The 22,855-nt window shown below is 37.1% G+C and overlaps 2 protein-coding genes across 2 annotated transcripts in view; both read left to right on the top strand.

The window, feature by feature from the left end:
• LOC117991391 (serine-rich adhesin for platelets-like) overlaps nucleotides 1–18,897 on the top strand; it is a 165,557-nt gene extending 146,660 nt beyond the window's left edge. Inside the window, exons 6-10 of the mRNA XM_034978979.2 lie at nucleotides 11,496–11,668; nucleotides 12,139–12,358; nucleotides 12,679–13,018; nucleotides 13,376–14,480; nucleotides 14,742–18,897. Coding sequence (XP_034834870.1) covers nucleotides 11,496–11,668; nucleotides 12,139–12,358; nucleotides 12,679–13,018; nucleotides 13,376–14,480; nucleotides 14,742–14,956 — 2,053 coding nt within the window. The 3' untranslated portion in view covers nucleotides 14,957–18,897. The remainder of the gene's footprint in view (nucleotides 1–11,495; nucleotides 11,669–12,138; nucleotides 12,359–12,678; nucleotides 13,019–13,375; nucleotides 14,481–14,741) is intronic.
• Nucleotides 1–22,855, top strand: part of LOC117991406 (uncharacterized) — a 311,428-nt gene that overhangs the window by 286,306 nt on the left and 2,267 nt on the right. Inside the window, exons 2-4 of the mRNA XM_034979001.2 lie at nucleotides 20,474–20,819; nucleotides 21,400–21,567; nucleotides 22,396–22,498. Of these exons, the coding sequence (XP_034834892.1) occupies nucleotides 20,619–20,819; nucleotides 21,400–21,567; nucleotides 22,396–22,498 (472 nt within the window). The 5' untranslated portion in view covers nucleotides 20,474–20,618. The remainder of the gene's footprint in view (nucleotides 1–20,473; nucleotides 20,820–21,399; nucleotides 21,568–22,395; nucleotides 22,499–22,855) is intronic.

Here is a 22,855-nt window from a genome sequence, read left to right as displayed (position 1 = left end):
CTTTGGGAAATGATAGACGCGACTACAACGCTCGCACATGTTTGCCTTTGATGTCCCATCATTGATTGTACTCTAGGTATCGATAAACTTTGTAATTAATGTTTAATAATTATTGTGTACTTGTCATCATCATCATGTTCAACCCATTGCCGGCGCACTACAGAGCACGGGTTTCCTCTCTGAGTGAGAAGGGTTTTGGCCATGTGTGGATTGGTAGACTTCACACACCTTTGAGAATATTATGGAGAACTCTCAGGCATGCAGGATTCCTTACGATATTTTCCATCACCGTTTAAGCAAGTGATATTTAATTACTTAAAACGCACATAATTTTGAATAGTTAGAGGTGCGTGCCCTGGATCGAATCGAACCCACGACCTCCGATCAGAAGGCGGACGTCCTAACCACTAGGCTATCACAGCTTAATTAGCAATTATAATTATAACAGTGTAGTTATAATTGAATATAATTATGTATTATTGATTAACATGGCAGACAATAATTTGAAGCAAGATAATCAATCAGGCCTGCGCATTTGAACGATTTCTAGTAATGCAAATGAACTCTACTAGAATTCAAACCTTTTGTAAAAAATGTATTTGAGTAATTCGTGTAAAAAATTAATTTTTACACATAAATAATTTTATAATTCTCACTTGCGATTCTAAATTATTATTTTTACTGAAAATGAAAATATCTTTATTCGGTTTCAAATTATTTATCCACTTATATTGTAATAAATTGTTACATTTTTTTAAATAGAGATAGCGAGCAAACGAGCAGGCGGTTCACCTGATGTTAAGTGATTACCGCCGCCCATGAACATTTGCAGCACCAGAGGAACCGCCGATGCATTGCCGACCGTTTAGGAATTTGTTGGTCCGCCCCTTGAATAACCCTATGTTGTAATCTAGTGGGAACACCGCCGATGGGAGTTGGTTCCACAGTTTGCATGTGCGTGGAAAGAAGGATCTGGCACAACGGACGGTCGAAGTGCTCCAGAAACCCAGCTGGTGATACAACAGTGCTGAGATTTCATATCCTTTAAATCTTTCTATTTGATATATCAATTAACAACTACTTTAACTTTGTGTAACTAGTTAAGTTATCAATCAATTAGGGCTGTCAAACACTGTAAAATATTTACACGTCACAATCCCCTATCGATTTGCGAAAATGAAGGGCAATTAAAGCGTGACAATCGTGATGGATGAGTCACAAGCGGCTTGCTGCGGGCTGAGAGGTCTCAGCTCGAATCCCGTTGGATAACGGAACTTGGCTGGAAAAGTTACCCCAAAAAAAACCGGCCAAGTGCGAGTCAGACTCACGCACTGAGGGTTCCGTACGACAATCGTATTTTATCGACATTTTGCACGACAAATCAAAAACTATTATGCCTAAAAATAAATAAAAATCTGTTTTAGAATGTACAAATAAAGCCCTTTCATAAGATACCCCACTTGGTATAGTAATATTACTTTGAAAGTTGAAAATAGCAATATTTGTTCATGACCACAATTTAATTTTTTTTGTGTCATGTAACCACAAATTCACGGTTTTCAGATTTTTCCCCTCATGTCTGCTATAAGACCTACCTACCTATACCTACCAAATTTCATGATTCTAGGTCAACGGGAAGTACCCTGTAGGTTTCTTGACAGACCGACAGACAGACAGACAACAAAGTGATCCTATAAGGGTTCCGTTTTTCCTTTTGAGGTACGGAAAAAAGTATTAAAAATTAGTGCAAATTATTTCTGAAATCATCATCGTCAGAGTGAGAAGGGTTTTGGCCAGTCTACCACGCTGGCCATGTGCGGATTGGTAGAGTTCACACACCTTTGAGAACATTATGGAAACACATTCGGGTTTCCTCACGATGTTTTCATTCACTGTTAAAGGAATTGTTTAAAACGGTGCCGTAGACTTGATACACCTATTGCAGCTATACCTGTCCTTTAAGAACATTATGGAGAATTCTCAGGCGTGCAGATTTCCTCACGGTGTTTTCCTTCACCGTTAAAGCAAGTGAGAAATAGTTTTTTTTAAACCAATCATTGTAAAATAAACTGACAACACAAATAAAAGTTAACTGATCATCTTCAAATAAATAAGCGAAAGGATATCGAAGCCAATTATATAAAGAAATCTTCAGTGAAAAATCTCAAAAGATATCCCGAAGTTAAATATTTGACATTCGACTTGAGAATCCAATCCGATGGAAAAGTTGTGAGCTCGGAAGCTAAGTAAGAGATTCGAGAGAGCTTAATTTTTATCTTTTTTACATTTCAGCAATTAACCTTTCCTAAAAGTATCTCTTAACTTTCAAACGGGATGAGTAAAATGTTCCAAATTAAAGCCATTAGAGATTTATCTGATATCTGCGAGTTTTAACTTTTATCTGATTCTAATTGGCAGTGGGCCAGTGCTTGGCAAAAAAATTATACCGGCTGTAACCACGTGGTTAGTCGAAGTAAGCCCGACTAGTTTCGGACCCATCTAGGGAGTTCCACACGCCGCCTGAATCCAGCGGCTCCCTGCGACTCGTCCAATGTCGTTCGTCCAACGCTGCGTCTTCTGGTTCGAGGTCGCCATTCTAGAACCCTGACAACATAGTCAGTAGACTAATATAATTTTAATTTAGTTTTTATCCATTTCAGTACTTTTATTGTAAACTTTCACCTAATGCTTTCGTTTTTTAGGGTTCCGTACCTCAAAAGGAAAAACGGAACCCTTATAGGATCACTTTGTTGTCAGTCTGTCTGTCTGTCTGTCTGTCAAGAAACATACAGGGTACTTCCCGTTGACCTAGAATCATGAAATTTGGCAGGTACGTAGATCTTATAGCTGACATTTGGGGAAAAATCTGAAAACCGTGAATTTAGGGTTAGATCACACAAAAAAAATTAAATTGTGGTCATGAACTAATAATTAGTATTTTCAACTTTCGAAGTGAGATAACTATATAAGTGGGGTATCAATTATCATATTATGAAAGGTCTTCACCTGTACATTCTAAAACAGATTTTTATTTATTTTTATGCACCATAGTTTTTGAATTATCGTGCAAAATGTCGAATAAATACGACTGTAGTACGGAACCCTCATTGCGCGAGCCTGACTCGCACTTGGCCGGTTTTTGGAATCTAATCAATATTTCTATTATTGGAAAGTAGGCAATGCTTTCCCTTTAACTTAATAGACTAAATGTACAGTAGACTTCTTCACGCTTAGTACTAGATTTTATGTCTCACCTACGTTGATTATTCGAGTGTCAAAAACACTTCTGCGTTATAGTAAACTGGATCTTAAATGCCTTGTTTTAAAGCTTGTTTTTAAGTTTGTCTACACATCTATAGCCAGCGCTCCAAGCGGAAACTTTGCGAAATTAAAATCAGCGGCATTGAATTTTTGACTTTAGTTCAAGGCTTTTAAGGTCCATTTTACTTTGACGTTATTGTGTTTCGAATCTCGAATTCTAGCAACGTTGATGAGTCGTAAAATCTTATACTAAGCGTACTGGCAAATTGTCGATATTGAAAATCCGGATGTCTTTATTACCTTTCTCTATGCTGCATCTACGTGAGCTCCACAGACTAAATGAAAATGATAGAAGGTGCAACCAAACGTTTTCATAGACTAGTGGCAGTGGACACTGGAGATTTGTTAGAATCCGCTGAAACAGGTGGAATCTGTATGGTGCAACATGCAGCGTGCGACATGCACCGACCGCCCTCCCACTGCTAAACATGCAGGAAAAAACAGCCACCAGGCAAGCAATACGCACCACCACCACGCAGCACCACACAAATCCCAAAACACACTCGACTCACGTTTCACCCCGACACCGGAGCATCCTCAGGAGATATACTTAGACCTTACAATCCACAAATGCAAAGTCTTTGCCTTTTGGCGTTTGGTTCATTGTAAAATATTTGTGTAAAATGTGATACTATTTTGAAGAAAAGTTTGAGTGTTCGTATCCCTTAAACATACTAAAGTCGTAAATAAACCCCTAAAAATTATTTACATAAATTTTTTTGTTGTTTGGGTAAAGTAATAAAAGATGTCGTAATTTTTAAGGAAGCCTTAAAACAATATCGTTTGTGATTTAACCCACTTTAGTGTCGCGGTTAGGGATGTCAGAAATGCAAATAAGTATCGATATTTTTTGAAAGGATGTGGAAAGTTCCATAAAAAATATCGATATATCGGTTCAATTTCTAATATTTGTGACGTGCAGAGAGATAATAGTGAACGAACTTTTTTTGAATGAGCTATAAAATAAACTAAAGTAAAAATGTAATTAGGTAAATTTGTTTGTCGGTCTGAAAAAATAACGATTTTCATACTTACCTTTTCGATAGTTGGAATTTTAAATCGATACATCAATATATCAAAAATTAAATATTGCTCCTAAATATCGATACATCGAACAAATAAGTAATATCAATTTATCGATATTTTTTCGACAAGCCTAGTCGCGGGCTTATAGATTTGATTACACGCTTTACGATTGCGGACGCGACTTCCGTGCTCTGCGGCGTTTGTTTTACGACGGCCATAAGGCTGCTTTTCCACCATAGGCATAGATGTGTAATGCAGCTATGCTTTGAGGAGGTTTCGGCTTTGTAGAGCGTTGTCTCTGTCACTCATACCTGTATGACGTTTTGTCGGTCTGTTGGTCTGAACAACAGAGACAATGCTCTACAAAATACAAATCCGTTATCTCCTTCTAAAGGTCGATGTACGTTACTTTCTACCACGTACTGTACTCGACGTTTGTGGACCTCTAGCGTCAGTCACATGTTTTATTTGCAATACATTGCTGATTTTAAAAATACCGTTCCTTTTTAAAAAAAACGTGTTTTTTTTATAAGTCATTGGTTTTTTGTGGTATATTATTAGTAATCATCTGCTGCTCCATTGCGGTAGAATGACTGCTACAGTGTCATGATCGCAATCACCCCTGATTAGTTGATGTTCGCTCACTATTGGCAGCATTGTATTGTTGCAACAAGAATAGCATAAATTCAGCCAATCGCAACGATTAAGATTGTAATGATGTTAGATACAGTTTTCCCGCAATCGAGCAGCGGTAGGTACTATCGCCTGTCTTCGTTTTTGCTAGCGTTCTACGTACACCCTGTATATGTTATCTCTATAACAAATCCCCCATTAAAAAGGATTTCTGAAATTTCGAGTGAAGCCGGGGCGGGTCAGCTGTTTATTACTAAAGAGGTGTTAAACTTTTTTTAATGTCTGTATGTTTATGGTTGCCTATAAAATCCAAAACCGTCGTCGTAGGACGGTTCCGCTCGTTAAGTGCACTCGTATATCCGTTACGGCTTTTCTCCAAAACCAACCAACTAAGTATCACGTCCGAAATATACCCCTAGGATGCAAACTATCTCTGTACCAAATTTCGTTAAAATCGGTTGAAGCCGGTTGAGCCGTGAAACGCTAGCAGACAGACAGACAGACAGACACACTTTCGCATTTATAATATTAAGTATGGAAGTATGGATAAGGACACATTACTGGTGTTAAAGCACCATCAAGTCCTTAGTCAAATAAGGAGCTATTTTAGTTCAATCCTAATCCTAATCCTAATAATATTATAAATGTGAAAGTGTGGATGTTTGTTACTCAATCACGCAAAAACTACTGGACGGATTTGGCCCAAATTTGGAATGGAGATAGATTATACTCTTGATTAAGAGGCATAGGCTACTTTTTATCCCGGAAAATTAAAGAGTTCCCGCGGGATTTTGAAAAACGTAAATCCACGCGGACGAAGTCTAGTTTACTATAAACCAAAATCTTAATTTGCTCAAACAAGTCGAATCTGTATGGTGCAACATGCAGCATGCGACATGCACCACCGGCTCCCCCACTGCTAAACATGCAGGAAAAAGCAGCCACCACCACGCAGCACCACACAAATCCCAAAACACACTCGACACACGTTTCGACACCGGAGCATCATCAGGAGATGTATTTAGACCTTACAATCCACAATTGCAGTCTTTGACTTTTGGCGTTTGGTTCATTGTAAAATATTTGTGTAAAATGTGATAGTATTTTGAAGAAAAGTTTAAGATTGTTCGTATCCCTTAAACATACTTAAGTCGTAAATCAATCAATCAATCAATCAGCCTATTTGCGTCCACAGCTGGACATAGGCCTTCCCAAGAGCACGCCACCACACACGATCCTCCGCCTTCCTCATCCACCCACTTCCCGCTATCTTCTTAAGGTCGTCAGTCCAGCGGGTTGGAGGTCGTCCCACACTGCGCTTGCTGATACGCGGTCTCCACTCCAGAACACGTCTGCCCCATCGGCCATCGGTTCAGTCGTAAATAAACCCCTAAAAATTATTTACATAACATTTTTTGTTATTTGGGTAAAGTAATAAAAGATGTCGTAATTTTTAAGGAAGCCTTAAAACAATATCGTTTGACACTACACAAAATATCTCAAAACACACTCGACGCACTATTCGCCCCAAACGCGACACCCGAGCATCCTCAGTAGATGTAGACCCTACAATCCACATTTGCAAAGCAACTGCGTAGCATTTGTGGGTTGTCTACAACTTCACTGTACTTCAGAACAAGTCAACCCCAGCGGTCACTCGTTCTTCGATACCACCGACTACTCGTGTGCCACCGACATAACCTGCCCAATGATGCTTTAGCTTGCTAAACTAAACGTACGCTCTTAAAAAAAGCATAAGTACATAAATAGTTATATATTCAAAGTCAACGTCAAATGATTTATTCAAAATAGGTAATAAATTACTCGTATTGATGGTCTGGTATGGTGTTAGATTTGTAAGATATAGTGGTGATAATTATTACGCAAACTTAAAACTAAAGCTACGAGGGTTCCAAACGCGCCCAGGTCTGAGAAGAGCCCACAACAAACTCAGCCGGGTATTCTTTTTATTATCACCACTTTACAAAATTATTGAAACTTATTAGAACTATCACAAAGTCGTTAAGCAACTCATTCCCAAGCTTGCTTATCATTTAAATAATCCTTTACATTGTAATAGGATTTTTCAATTAGTTTACGTTTTATGAAAACTTTGAACTTGTTGAGAGACATCTCCAATATGTCTTCTCTTATTACAATCGAAGATTATGTAAATTATAAAAAAGCGTGGATTTGACTCGCTCCAGCAACGCGCGGGAAAGCAGTGTTATGATGCAGCCAACATTGTGCTGTGTTGGCTGCATCATAACACTGATTACACCTTTACCTACCTTTTCAAAGCTAATTAAAAGGTGTAAGATTATTTAAACTGGCGTCTACGGCGCACCTCGCGCGCTAATTGCGCTAAGAAATATAACCAACAAGAATTAATGACACTCTTTGTTCCCGGGAAATAATTGGCTTTTCATTTTACCGGTATTTATGGTCGATTCGCACCGCTAACTAACGTTGTGGTTAATTGGTTTTAGGCGGAAGCGGCGGTCAGTTGAGACTTTTATAATGAACACACGTACTCGGCTCGTGTCATTGTTTTTCATTCGTTTGGCTACTTACTTCTATTTTTTATGATTTTTTTATCACAAGCTTGACTTTCATATAAAGATGGGCGGTCTCCATATAAAGATTGTGAGGGTATGTGAAGGTGTGTGAAGTCTGCCAATCTGCACTTGGCCAGCGTGGTAGACTATAGCCAAAACATTTCTCATTCTTAGACCCTACCCATATCCATGCCCTGTAATGCAACCGCGCCGGCCCACTACTTATCACGGGCTCCCTCAGAATGAGAAAAGTTTAGGTCATAGTCTGTCACGCTGGCCCAGTGCGGATTGGCAGACGTAGATTTGATATTTTTATTACTAGCTGATGCCCGCGACTTCGTACGCGTGGATTTAGGTTTTTATAAATCCCGTGGGAACTTTTTGATTTTTCCGGATAAAAAGTAGCCTATGTCCCTCTCCAGGTCTTAGGTCCAACAAACAAACACACTTTCACATTTATAGTAGGGTAGTGATTCAGATTGTAAATAAATTGCTGTGGCAATATGCATTGTCTATAGTCTCTGCTCTCTACCTAAATACAGTACCGCACGACTATTTCCACAATTTAAGGGCAGATTTGAGAATCACGTCACGTTCATCTTTTATTTAAGGGCCCTCTTATGAATAACTAAGGTCACTGGTTTTAATTATCGCTCTAATGCGGCGGGACGCGGGAGTGACGCCCTTGTTTGGTGCCGTTATTGCTGGCGGGACAGTTAGGCATGATTAAAAATTTTCATCACCATGTCACAGAGTAAGGATATGATCATTAAGAATACCCGGCTGAGTTTGTTGTGGGCTCTTCTCAGACCTGGGCGCGTTTGGAACCCTCGTAGCTTTAGTTTTAAGTTTGCGTTATAATTATCACCACTATATCTTACAAATCTAACACCATACCAGACCATCAATAAGCGTAAATTATTACCTATTTTGAATAAATCATTTGACTTTGACTTTGACTTTGATCACACTTAAGGTGAACGCACACTTATCCGAGCCGAACGCGTCGAACGAATCGAAGTCAAGGAGGCCTCGCACACATATCCGCACCAGAAGAATCGACCGCGCCGAAAGAATCGACTCAAATTAGAATCACTCATTTTTTAAACAATGAAGAAATAGTACTCGCGCGTTGCTCTGTGCTCTGCGAGCGCATCAGTCGAGTCAACCGCATAATCCGCGCCGAATCTGATGACGTCATCCGAATGCGTCTAGGATTTCTGGGGTTCTTGCAGATTTGGACGATTCGACGCAGAGAAGTGTGCGAGGTTTTATGAAATTTCATATACAGAATTCCAAAATTCGTTTCGTTCGACTCGTTCGACGCGTTCGGCTCGGATAAGTGTGCGTTCATCTTTAAGGCGAAATGTTATTGAAGTTGTACATGGGTGCTCTCTGAGACGCGTTGCGGGACCGGGAGCGGTAGCCTGGGCCGCCCGAGCGCAAAGTTGCACGCTTTTTATAATTATTTATATTTAAAATTCTTTGTGCTCTGTTATCATAAAATAACACCGTAATCCCTTAGTATATTAAACGTTGAACGTAAATACGAAATTTTATTGAAATTGGTTTTATGTCAATCGAATAAAACTGTAGGGCGATTGTCTAAAACCTGCATCAATCATTATTACAATCTCAATTGTTCTGATTGGCTGAATTTGTGCGATTCTTGTTGCATCAATGCATTGTGGCCAATAGTGAGCGAGCATTAACCAATCAGAGATGATTGCGATCGTGACATTGTAGCTGTCAAACAACCGCGGTAGGGCCACTGGTTTTTCTCCTAATGGTCGTGTAAAAAATGCGTATTTTGGGGAAACTTCGCGATTTTATTTGTATCCACGCGGATTGAAGCCACGGGCATCAGCTAGTAATGAAAATAAACGAATGATATTTTCTTTGTATTCATTCATTAATTCATTCACAACGGTACCGGAAGACAATATTAAATTCACAAAAGGCGGTACCAATTTAATGGTACAGCGAGAGCTCAATAAGGCTCTATTTTCATTTCGTAAAAGGAAAAAGGCGAAAAGGCTGGAGTCAAAGGCCGTCGGGTTCAGGTTTCATACGGAACACACTCAGCAAGTCTGGGGGACCTAGATGCCAGAACGCCTACCTTTACTAGATGGTGCGAATTATCCTGGGTAGACTTTGAGGTTGAATTGAGTCTTGCAGGGTTAGTATGAGTAAGCCTATCTAAAAATCTATCTCATAAATATCAAATCATAAATATAAATATCATCGCTAAATGTGTTGCTGATCGCAAATCTCGAGAACAGCTGAACCGATTTCGCTAATTCTTTTCTTATAATATTTCTTGAAGTACGGGAATGGTTCTTACGTAGAGAAAAATTTTAAAAATTGCAAGTATTAAAAAAAATAAAAAATTAAAGAATCGACTGGTATAGGCGGTACGAAGTTCGCCAGGTCAGCTAGTATATAATAAAAAGAAAAGCTGACTGATTGACTGACTGATAAAATCTATCAACGCACAGCTCTGACTACTGGACGGATCGGGCTGGGCATGCAGATAGCTATTATGACGTAGACCTATAAGAAAGGATTGTAGAAAATTCAACTCCTAAGCGGATGAAATAGGAGTTTGAAATTAGTCCACGCGGACGAAGTCGCGAACATAAGATAGTTAGGAATATAGGTAGGAATTATAATAAATATGGCATATTATAAGTATCTTATACCTATTCGATTCATATGTATGTAATTATGTATGTATGTATCGGTTTTGATATTTTTTCACTGTTGCAATTTACATACTTTCAAGAAGTTTTTAGTGTAGGTATGTATAATAGACCTAGGCATCAATTCTTATGTACAAAGCAAATAGCAATGGACATAATATACGCTTATGTCACCAATATTTTCGATTTCTGCGAGATTTTTTATTGACGTTTCTAGTATAGAAGAGTCCATAATAAGACGCTCCCAGCGCTGGAATATCAGGCATCGTGCAGATACCGGCGCGCGCTGATATCGTCGGAAATGAAATTCCATCGCGGTCAAACAATTTCGCTTATCTGAGCAGCTTTGCGAGCAGGAAATTAAATTTAGAACACTATTGTTTGTTTGCAGTTCGGATTTTTTGTTTTCATTTAATATATTTTTTGGGTTTTATCAAATATATTTTGTTCATTTATTTTCATAATCATTGTTCTGAAATTATATGTAACCTTTTGGGTTACATTTAGTATTGAGAACTCTTTAATTTTTTGGAATAAAAAGTAGCCTATGTCCGCCCCGGGGTGTAAACTAACTCTGTACCAAATTTTCATCTCTTATTTATCTTCAATCAGTCATCATCAATCATAGAAGCAGTTAAAACAATTACTCATTAAGAGCTACTGCTGCTACAGTAAATTAATTACTTGTTACGAGCATACGGGTGGTCTATCTCACTTACTGTCAACGGACCAATTTAGAAAATAAAAAGCAATTTCTCTAATGGAACCGGGGATGGAAAACTATTGTTTCCCATATAAATAACAACTCGAAATGGTTTTTTTTTCGACCGATTTGTTCCTTATTAAATTTAATTTCTTATTAACGTCCCTAATTGAATTGTGGTAAATAAAAAGAGCGTGCATAACAAGGCTTACATCTTGGACCTTTACTATTCCTTGATTATACAAATGATTTTGTCTCTTTTATCTAGCTTTAAATTGCATTTTTCATATTTAATCATGTGTTTATAAAATTGCGAGTTTTAAAGACCTAACTGTAATTATGTGGAGATCTTTAGAGGCGACTTTCATCCCAATGGTCGTCTATCGATCGATAGTGACATAGATAGATAGACGATAATGACAAAAAAATCATGCACTCTTCACTTTCTTTCTTTTCTTCTTTCTTTTTCAAAAGATGAATTCTCTATCAAAATACTAGTATATATAGTATTTTGTACTGTGATTTCTATACAAGCATTTTATTTGTCTACAGGAGGTTCGGAATGGTAGACAAGCGGTTCTGCGTAGAAGGTGGCTCGAGGTGCGGTAAAGGCGAGGGATTGTTTGTTTTTGCCGCCGAGGGTGGCAGGGAACTGACGGAGCTCCTGAACATCTACAGTCATGAAGCACATTCGCGGCTAAGTGTCGCCTCCAGGAGTGGATCAGGTAAAAATCAAAGCATATACATAACATCTCAAATTGATTGCTAATTATTAAAAAATATAAATTTTTAAGAAAATAGAAGCTTTTAGACTCTTCGGAGTATCTATGAAATGGCCATTTCTAGTCCAAATTACTTAAACTTCATAGTCTTTTTTATCATTGAGATCAACTATTTTCAGGGAATAGAAATTTTTTATATCCAAAATTAAACTTTACAAAAACCGTTCAAATCGTCAAGTGAATCTATCACTGATTCAAAATGCCCATAGGTACTACCAAAAAGAACTGGCAAGCGTATTGGCGGATGCTCTTTTCAAAAATTCAAATGACAATATTATATCTTTTTAAGATATTATTTTGTGACGATATGTCAGTTATTTACAATTACTAAATAAATTCTGCGAGACCAATAATGTAATCTATGATTCTGGTATTTCCGATCTTGTTAATGTTCGATTATTGTCTTTTTACAGTTCTCGACAAAAGGTTCTCCGACACGAGTTCCTGCATGGACGACTGTTTCCATCAGTCAATGCGCTCCGTGTCCCCCTCCTGGGGCGGCGCGGCCAGTCAGACCATGCACTGCCTGTCCGACCTGGACTCCAGCCTCGACAGTAGCGAGGACAAGTTCAGGAGGCCCACGTCTCTGCCCAGGTGTTCCAGTTGCATTGGGAAGATCAGTCATTTAACCAGGTTTGTTGACTGTCATTCAAGCCTTGATGTCTATTCTAGACTATATAAGCATTGTCTCGTTTCATCTGACGGCATTTCGTATTTAAATGGTTTTATCAGTATATCTTGAAAATTGATCAAATTAGTGATGTGCCCAATTGAAATTGGAACATTTACATTCTACAATTACACTAAAACTAATTAATTTACCATCGAAATAAAACTCTTCAAGATTAAAGAACTTATTTAATTTTATGACTCTGTAACTGACTTCTTTAGTCTAGACAACTAAGACGCAACTGTATTAAGATTACTGTAACTTAAAAAAACATATTTTTCAGGTCATCAACAATGCACACGCCAGGCTCAATCATGTCACCAGTGTGGACGATGGAGAACATATTGGAGAAACGCTCGGATTCTGATCGAGCGTCCATCTACTCAAGATCAAGTGGCAGTGCTTCCGAGTATTCAGTACCTCGAGGCGCTTGCCTGCTCGACAAGAGCTTTGACTCCAAACGTGCCAGTCCGGTGGCGTGCTGCACGCCCACCGTGCCAGTGAAGACTGGCAACACGTGCCAGTGCTGGCAACAACCCAAACCCTGCTGCTGCAGGAAGAAATCCTTCAACGGACCTTACGAGAATTATGACGTGCCAAAGACGCCTATGCCTTTAATACAGGTAAGAAACAAAGACAAATTATTTGTACTCCATTATTTTCCTGTAATTTTTAAACAAACACCATTACACATTCGATTACTGTCTCACCTCATGAAAAGAAGTGATGTGACCTGCAGTGACATGCAGGTCATAGAGGCATAAAAGTACTGCGTACCAATGTTAAAATCTTAATGCCTACCAGGCACGCCACTGGTGGTCAAAGTTAAAACGGGTCCGCACAGAAGATGCCTGTTCACTATTAGATTTGATATATCACTTGTGATCCAATATTCTGAAAAAAATGGTAAACCTGACTTATTTTTTTTTTTAAAGATAGAGACTGAAATTCCAATAACAACATAGATTATTTATTTTTAGGAACATCCAGTAGACGTCAATATGGATGCAGCAAGTTTATACGACACACCAAAGAAACTGAAATGTCTTTTGCAGCAATGCGACTGCTCAATGAACGAAGCCAAAAACGATGAAAGCCAAACACTCGAGAACAACAACATATGTGATACTAGCGTTAACAATAATACCGAACACTCCAACTACGTTAATGTTACCCCGATATCCGAAAAAACACAAATAGATTTAAGCAATTACGCGAATATAGACCGAGCGACGTTAGAAGAATTTGAAAGCTCGTTGCGTATACTTCGAAGCGCTGGTTTCAGTCAGGAAGAGTTAGATGCTTTGGAAGATATACCGGAGCAAGATGACGACATATCCACAGCTACATCGAACACAGTTCACCCTTCAACAGAATGCTGTAACGATCATATGAACTACATGCATATGGAACCGTTAGAGAACAGTCTATCTAGTAACAGTAAAAACTTTTCCGATAACATCAGTCGAATTAGTCACGTATCAGATCCAACTCACACTGATACAGATAACACGATCAGTACAAGACGATCAAGCTCTGCAGATTTCACTAAGAGACATGACGATGACTACAGTATAAACAACAGAGTTTGCTTCACACCGACAGTTATTAGACGAACTTGCAAAAACGATTGCATAAACGAAGGTATACCAGTGAGAAATAACACTCCTGATGCATTTGAGAAGGGGAAAGTTTTCAAATCTCCCGAACCAAAGGCGGACAACAGTTTCGTCGCTAAGTTTAAGGATGTGGTTAAAATTCGTAGATCTTCGAGCGTCCCGAGTAAATCTGATAAGAACAGAGATTCATCGAGCTCCAACGATTCAGGAGTTTCAACAGGATCTCTCAAACATCACAAGGGAGATTTCAATGAATTTGAAATGCCCGTCACGAATTCGAAATCGTGTAAGAAGCATAAAAGCAAATTGTTCAGAAATACGTTGACGCCAGTCCACGGGCCGTTTACAAAGTCTAATTCGTCGGATCCACTGAAGAACCTGACATTTCAGTTCGAAGAAGTCTCTATTATGGCCAAGTCGAACTCCTGTGATGTGGACACGCTTACGAGGAGGAAGAAAAGAATTGGTGAGTTCAGAAATGTATTATTAATTATGTTATCTATTATTAAAAGTCTACTTTTCACTAAGATATTACACTGATAGCGGTTGATTTGCTGTTACCCGTTGTGGAGTTCCATGCTCCATTTCAGATTTCCTTCCGATCACCTTTCTATCAGATTTTCACTAAATTGCCATGAAGCTAACCTGACAATACAACCTTTGGTAAAAAAAAAATATTTTTGACTATAATTGATTTTTAAAATAAAACATTGTTAATCTATTTCAGGAGAAACGGACACAACAGCGCGCCACAGCCAGATGACAAACAAAAGCACGTCCTCTGGAGCCTCCGACACTTCCGACTACATGGAGTCTCTATCAGTTTCCTCGTTCAGCTCCTGTGACGTGTCCGCAGACAGGCACGTAACGAGACCGCGCTCGGGGAAGGAGTATGCCAGCATTGATAGGACTGCGTTAGTGTGCGACGTTGGACCCGCTTGAAAAACTAAATTTCTTGCCTTAAATCTAATCTTCAATTCAATTCCCAATTATTGGCTTTTAAATCTAATCTTGAATTTGGAGTGTATTTGACAAATAAATCGTGGAATTTGTCACATGTTTGATTAACAAATATTTAGATTCGTCAAATTTGTGTTGATTTAAGTTTGGTATCAATATTCAATCTATTTGTAATACATTCGTCGATAAGTTACTTATAAATATTGCTTTTTGGCAAATATATTTGACCAATAATAACTTTAATGAATAATTAATTACTAGATGGACTTAAGGACATTCAAAAGTGCTCGTGAAAATATTACTTTATTACGATTAGGCGTACGTATATTTGTAATTTTTTAAATGTTAAGTTTTACAATGCAATGTTTAAACACTTTTTTTGTTCTGATGTAAACAAAACAAAGTTGGAATTTTATTTTTCCTGTCGGATTTTGTATGTCACTAACTACATATCTTTTCACAAAGATCAATACTTTATCCACGAACAACGTTGCTAAATAACTAATTATCGACAGATTACAGATAGATTGAATACTGCAACCTGACGTAAGACTACACTCGACCAACAAGTCTTCGGATTTATTTGTCGAATAAAATCTTTTTAATCGAATTCGTCAAATAAATCTTGCATTATTTGTTGTGTATGTGGCAAAAATACTTACGCCTTTTTTGTAAAATACGTAGTACCTCGTTACCTTAATATAGGTAGCCTTTTATTGATCGTGGCATTACAAGCTACTTTTATTTTATTTTTATGTCTTGTATTTTGCTTTTCAACTTACTATAAAAAATATTATAAATATTTCGTCGATGTAAATGCAAACATTCAGAAAATATGCAAAATGGAAGAATATAAATAAATCGATTAGTATGATTGATCGTATTTTTCGTAAATTTTTTAAGTAAAAATCTATTATTTTTAGCAATATACATTACTAAAGATTACAATTTAGCACCTAACATATATTTCATTTAAAACAAAAATCAATCACATGAAAATATACAGTTGTTCCTATGTACATAGTTAATTGTAGCAAAGAATTTATTATCAAGTGAGTTAGATGTTAGTTCAGACGAATTTAGCTAAAATATGAGGTAGCGTGCCAAAAATGTTAGCGTGCTTTCAAAAAATTTGAACCCTGAATTTCTTTGATATTGAAATTGTAACTGCGAGCGATGCATTTTATGATATCAAGTTTGACACCACTCATACAAGTACGTTCACAACATCATTACGAACTTTCAGGCAAAGCGTGTAACTATTGTGTCATGTGTACTAAAATAAATTAAATATTCACTAATTACAAGTTTTCCAATTTTATAAATATTTAATAATTAATAATTACAGCTATGGCACAACTCTAGTGCCTACCTATTGCATAATTGATATACGTCGATTAAAGCTGATCAAACCATAAGATTACTACACTTTCGTTCTACTTGCAAATACCATAGAATTATTAAGTACTATGTAAACCAATACTAGGTACCTAATTCCGTGTCAAATAGTGTCACCTTTAACGTCATAAAATTGCAGTTACGATTGTAATGTCATAGCGAATAAGAGCCCTAAAGTCCGATGTAGATGTGCGATACGTGTAAATTATAAGAATAAATGTAAGTCTTATAGCAAATAAGAGCTTTCATTTAAAACGAGAATCCGTGAGAGTGAACAATTGTAAATTGTTCCACGTTTGAATGTAATAATAAATGATCAATTACTTAAATGTAACTTACATATTATATTTTAATAAATGAGTATGTAACGATTAGATTAGTTTAAAAACATAAGTTTTTGAATAAACTTAGGTAGGTACCTACTTAAATTATTTGTGCCTTTATGTACAATGTGTTTTTAGGATGTTTTTGTCTATTTGCCGGTTCCTTGGCCCTTGCTTTATTGTCAATTTACTTACTATACATTTTGATAAAATATTAATAAACTTTCATATTATAGCCTATTGCTAAAGGATATGACATAGGCTATGCGACGTTCATTGTCATAGGTTATATGACGTCATGACAAATCCAATAGTGCGGATATCAATCAAATATTATAAGTACGTCAAGAAAGAAATTTTTAGATTGGTATCAAATGGAGGGTTGTAGATTCCGCAATTTATACATAATATGTAAAAAATATGAACCGTTTGTCAGCGGTGGTCGGGTTTTAATTTTTAAACTAAATCTTGTTCGTAATATTATGTTACCTTTATATTTTATTGTGTCCTTATTTTAAGATGTTTCAATGGCTAAATGGTTTTTATTCCTTGACGCATAAAGTCGTAAAATAATTATTATTTATCATAAATTATTTTTAGTTTTTGGGTAAAGAATAAATTAAAATACTTGATTGGTGCTGATTTATTTTAAAATTTAAACATTGTACTATTAATAACGTACATGAGTTTTATTTAAATGGATAAAAATACGACTTTATGCGTCGAGATTTATTTTAAATTATTTAATGGCATATTTCTGTAACTGTAAAATAAAATAAAAATTTAAATAAAATAGTTTGTATATGTATTTATTTCATAACATGTACATACTAGCTATGTTTGTAACGGGAGGAAAACATTAATATTATGTAAACTTAAATATTACTAAGTATGTACTTATATCAAAGAAGTAATTAAGTATAGGTACTCAACTTTGCCTCCATAGAAACAAAAGCAATAGTAAAACTCCAGTAACAAAGTATTCTTATAAAATGTAATATACTAATTATAATATATAGTAACAGCTGTACTTACCTAGCCATTTTATACAAATGATAGCTTCAGAATCCTGTCGTTTTAATAAATACTACAGTCCAATCTCGTTATTCGTGACTCGTGTGTTCCATCCATTAAGAGGGTAGTAAACAAAACTGCATGTCAGAACAGAGCACGAAAAACAAGCGTGGAAAGTATTTAAAAAGTCTTTTATAAGAATTCTTGTCCTTTTTATAAGACATTTTTATAAGAATGTTTTTCTTTATAGTCTTTACTTATACGTTTATTTTGTTTAATTATATATTGTGTTAATTTATAATTAGACGCAATTTAACGTATCTGTTACGATCATTTTTAAAATCGGGTATTCAATTTTACCTCTAAAAATTGACTTTTGGTGAATTTTTCGTCTAGTCAAGCGTGAAATGGTGGTCATATTGAAGTTTTTTATCAACTCTCCATAAAAGTGAAATGATAGGTATTAATAGTATACTACTATTACCCTTACTATATTTTTTACTGGGATTTTTTGACACGAGCATTCAATAGTAGTTAAATAGTTATATAATATGTATGTCACAAGGGGCCAAAGTGATGTTTCGTTCAAGGGCGTTATTTGAATTCTGAGTGAAGCGAAGTATTCTAAAATAGAATGCTGAGCGTAGCGAGGAATTCAAAATACGCCGATCGAGAACAAAATATTTTGGCCCCAAGTGGCACACGCTATTTTCCATCACAATACCTATGAGAGTAAACAAAACACAATATACTTATTGAATTTTGTTCCCACTAGCCCCTTATTTTTTTTCAAGATTTTTTTCAGTCTTTAACGAAAAAAACTGGTATAGGTAAATATTATTTTAATGAAAAACGTTGGTATAATTCGGTTTGAGTTTGTGTTATTTTTTGTACGATGGTACGGAACCCTTTGTGTGCGAGTCCGACTCGCACTTGACCGTTTTGTTAACTTTTCTTATTAGTAGTTTGATAAGCCATTTTCATTATTCTCATGATATTTGATATGGCCACCTCACAAAACGGTTTTGGTTCTTTGCACGAGATATTTGCTTTTACGCGAAGATGGCGTATTTCCTTATAAGTAGATAGGTATTTACTATTTACTATTATTGTGTACACTATTATTTTTAACTTTTGTTTGTAGTTTATTGCAACTGAGAGAAAATATAGCGCATTTCAAAGATGAAACATTTATTATTTCAACCAATTTACTTAACTACCTACCTTATTACTTATCCATACTAATATTATAAATGCAAAAGTGTGTCTGTCTGTCCGTCTGTCTGCTAGCTTTTCACGACTCAACAGTTTAACCGATTTTGATAAAATTTGGTATAGGGTTAGCTTTCATCATCCATAGGCTACTTTTTATCCCGGAAAGAAGAGTTCCCGCGGGATTTTAAATCCACACAGACGAAGTCGCGGGCATCACCTAGTAAGTTATAATGCTAGCACATTTTAGGATATTTTACTGGAATTTATAAAAGCGTCCGGGGTTCGATCTTCTTAGCAGAGAGTTTCGGAGCACGCACTTCTTAATTTTTCGGTAACTGCTATTCTGTTTCCTCAGATCCAAACTCCCTTTTGAGCTATTAAGTAAATAGTTTAGTACAAATTTGTGTTAACGCTAAAGGAAAACATCGTGACCCATGCCTGAGTGGTCCCCACAATGTTCTCAAATGGTGTGTGAAGTCTGCCTATCTGCGGACAAGAACAATGCGGAATGCCCGAACGCACAAGGTAACAAACAGACTGACAAACATGCTGTAATATTAAATAATATCGATTTTTAATTAAATTCAGTTTCGTTGCCTTCTAACATCAGATGGCGCTGTATGACTGTCTTAACACATTTCGACTTTCGATGCTTGAATTCTATCAACGTAGGTAGGTTAGATGTAAAATCTCATACTAAGCATTTATTTTGTGTTCCATTCATTTTCTATTTAGAATAGGTACCTACTCACTGCGGCCGCTTGTATTCAAATGGAATAGCAAGTAGCTAATCGGAGATTCCATCGATAAGATGAGATGCATTAGGAAAATTGTGCTGTTGGGAAACGTCAAAGCAATCTACCAATCTACTCATTTTAAAAGCTCAATGCTGCTAATGGATGAGTAGGCGGATGCAGTTGCTTTTTTGTCACAATATTTTATTTACTTGGTTTTCAGGGGTAGGTATTTAATAGATACCTAGTTAGGTACTTCGTAATTATGGTTTTTTACGTAATTTTCTTAGGTCACGCATTGAAAGCAGTAGGTAAGGCAGAGAGTAGATAGGTTATAAATGGCCGTAGCCAGGAATGGATTTCGGGGGAGGATTTTATCAGGGTCATAACCGAATCCTTTCGTAAATAGGTACCTGGTTAGTGGAATTTTACCTTGCAATTTGGCAGTGAGATTGAGTAAGTAGGTACCCAGGAACAAGAAAAAGAGCGCGAGCACAAACCGGTCCGGGGCCGGGGTCGACGTGCGGGGTGCCCTCCCGCCTCATACCATGATTGCCATCTCAATCTGTCGCGGACTATAGCTTTATATATCTAGCACCGTTTAAAGCTTAGGCAGTTGGCGTTTTGTTTAGATCATTGTAAGTTCGTGTTTCGCGTTTTGTTATTGCTCTGAAAGATACCTATTTGTCTTGTCAGTAGACATTTGTGATTTGACAATGAATGACGACAGTCTGTGAGTTCATAGAGCCATAGACAAGAAAAGAAGAAGTCCGACACTGACATTGACATGTGTTTGTTTTCGAAAAATAATAAAGAAGAGGCCTCAATTTTGTTATATATATACTTCAAACTCCTAGTTCTAAAGAATGCTCAATTAAACCAACTCTAATTAACATTTATAACACAACTACGTATAAATTCAAGAAAAACTAAAGAGGTTAAATATATGAAAAAGGCACTATGGTAGGCAAAACTGTGGTGTCTCCAAAACAGATGGAAATTCTTGTATCGTTTATGGAAGAGAATAAGGACTTTGGGAGAGGACATGTCTTCAGCAAAGGGCGACTGGCCAAGCAAATGATCGCCGCAAAGTGGGCCAAACTGGCCGCTAGACTCAACAGTGTTACTGGAGCTAATAAGTCAGCTAGGAAGTGGAGAGAGGTAGGCAAGGCATTCACACCAGTTTCTCTTACTTTACCAGCTTTTCCCTTGCACACTTCTCCTTGATGTCCTACAAGTGTATGTACTGTATCTATAATAGGTCGCTACCTACATCTGCATAAATCATCATCATTGTCAATTATCTCATAAGAAAGGTCAGAGTCAACCAGCGGGCGATGGAGAGAGCTATAATTGGAGTTTATCTACGTGACCAAATCAGAAATGAGGAGATCCTTAGGAGAACTAGAGTGACAGCTCAATGGGTTGCGAAGCTGAAGTGGCAATGCTGCAAAGCTGAAGTGGCTACACTATTCCTGAGTGACATAGGCTATATTTTACTATCAATAAAATTAGAGATTTCTACGAAAATTGTAATAAGCTACCAGTATGAAGCCGGGGCGGGTCCCTAGTTTCTTAAAAAAAAAAGTTATATTCTTAATCTCTTAGGCACACATGTTATGTAGCTATTACCAGAAAGTCTATACACAAAGGATAAATGAACTCCACTGTACAATGCTGAAGCATGACTTCTGTAGGATAACAGTTGACATCTCACAGCTGTTCAAACTATTCTTTACAGTATTGGAATGATAAAAAATACTCTGTCAGGAAAAAGTCCCTGTCAATATTGGGTGGGAGTTCCAGCAAGAAGTCCCTTGATGAAATGGATGTCAGGATACTGAATGTGGTGGGCAAAGTGGCAGTCTACTCCGAAGAGTCTGTGAGGATACCCAACCCGTTTGATGATGTAAGTTAATATTGAATGAGTAAAATTTATTAGCCTGCAAAAGCGAGGGTGGGTGAGCCTGTGTTTGAACACTTGTGCACATCTCCTTCGTAGTAGGCTAGTCTTTGTGGGAATTGGCCACCGTGGCTGAAATTCCATCAGGAGAATCTTCGTCATGATCTCAACCCATCCTATCACTGGTCTATTACCGAGCATGTTTATTCTATCAGAACGAGACGAGAAGTGTTTAGGTCATAGTCACCACACTGGCCACATACCTTTGAGAACATTATGGAGAACTCGGGTATTCAGATTTCCTCAATGTTGTTTTCGTTTTCAATGAAAGCAATAAGGGCTTAATTTAAATGTACCTTAGCACTGAAAAATTAGAGATGTGTGCCATGGATTAAACCCACTCCCCCTAATAGAAGGACAACCACAGATCAATATTTTTATTTCTATCTGTCCCCCTAAGGGTGTTCCCTAATAAATTATTTGGTGAAATAATACATTTATTGATATTTTAACAATCAGCACATTTAGTAAGTAAAACATATTTTGTTAATAGATTTGGTCAAATGTTTTTTTTTTGTAAAATGATATGTTTGCGGAATACAATGTTTGTGATTTGATTATAGTAGTATGAGTAGTTTTTGAAATGTTTTTGGCGAAATGATCATTTGTTATATGTTTTTTTGTAAATCATTAGTGAACCGTACATTGTACACATAGGAGGTCAGGTCACAGGTTTTATTTAATTTTTAAAAAAATGTCTACAACAAAACTCAGTCAGATATATTCAATATGTAGCCATATTGTCATATTAATGATTTATAATACCTATTTCAGGAGACGGCTGTAGAAGATGAGCTCCCCGCTGACTCCAATTTAAACGGACATGATGCAGATGGAACAGACAACTCCACTCCTTTGAAAAGACGTCGCTACATACGTAAGTGCCTGCCTACTAATAAGGTCTTCGGTCAGAGGCAGATTATCCCTAAGGCAAACTAGGCACGTGCCTAGGGGCGCGAGGTTACGAAGGGGCGCGTGCGATCATGTAGAATTCCATTACCTGGCCTACCTAACTATACCTACTAATATTATCTTGGAGTGACCGAAACTGTCCTTTAATATACCAAAGTATCATGATGTGATGTTCTCCACTCGTTCCCATAACGATACGCGGTCTCCACTCCAGAACACGTCTGCCCCAGCGGCCATCAGTTCTGCGGCAGACGTGACCTGCCCACTGCCACTTCAGCTGGCTAATGCGTTGAGCTGACATAGCTCAAGGAATTAGCCAGCT

The sequence above is a fragment of the Maniola hyperantus genome, chromosome 19, assembly GCF_902806685.2.
Source record: "Maniola hyperantus chromosome 19, iAphHyp1.2, whole genome shotgun sequence".
NCBI lineage: Eukaryota > Metazoa > Arthropoda > Insecta > Lepidoptera > Nymphalidae > Maniola > Maniola hyperantus.
The sequence above is the reverse complement of the archived record's forward strand: the minus strand, read 5'-3'. Positions and strand labels throughout refer to the sequence as shown.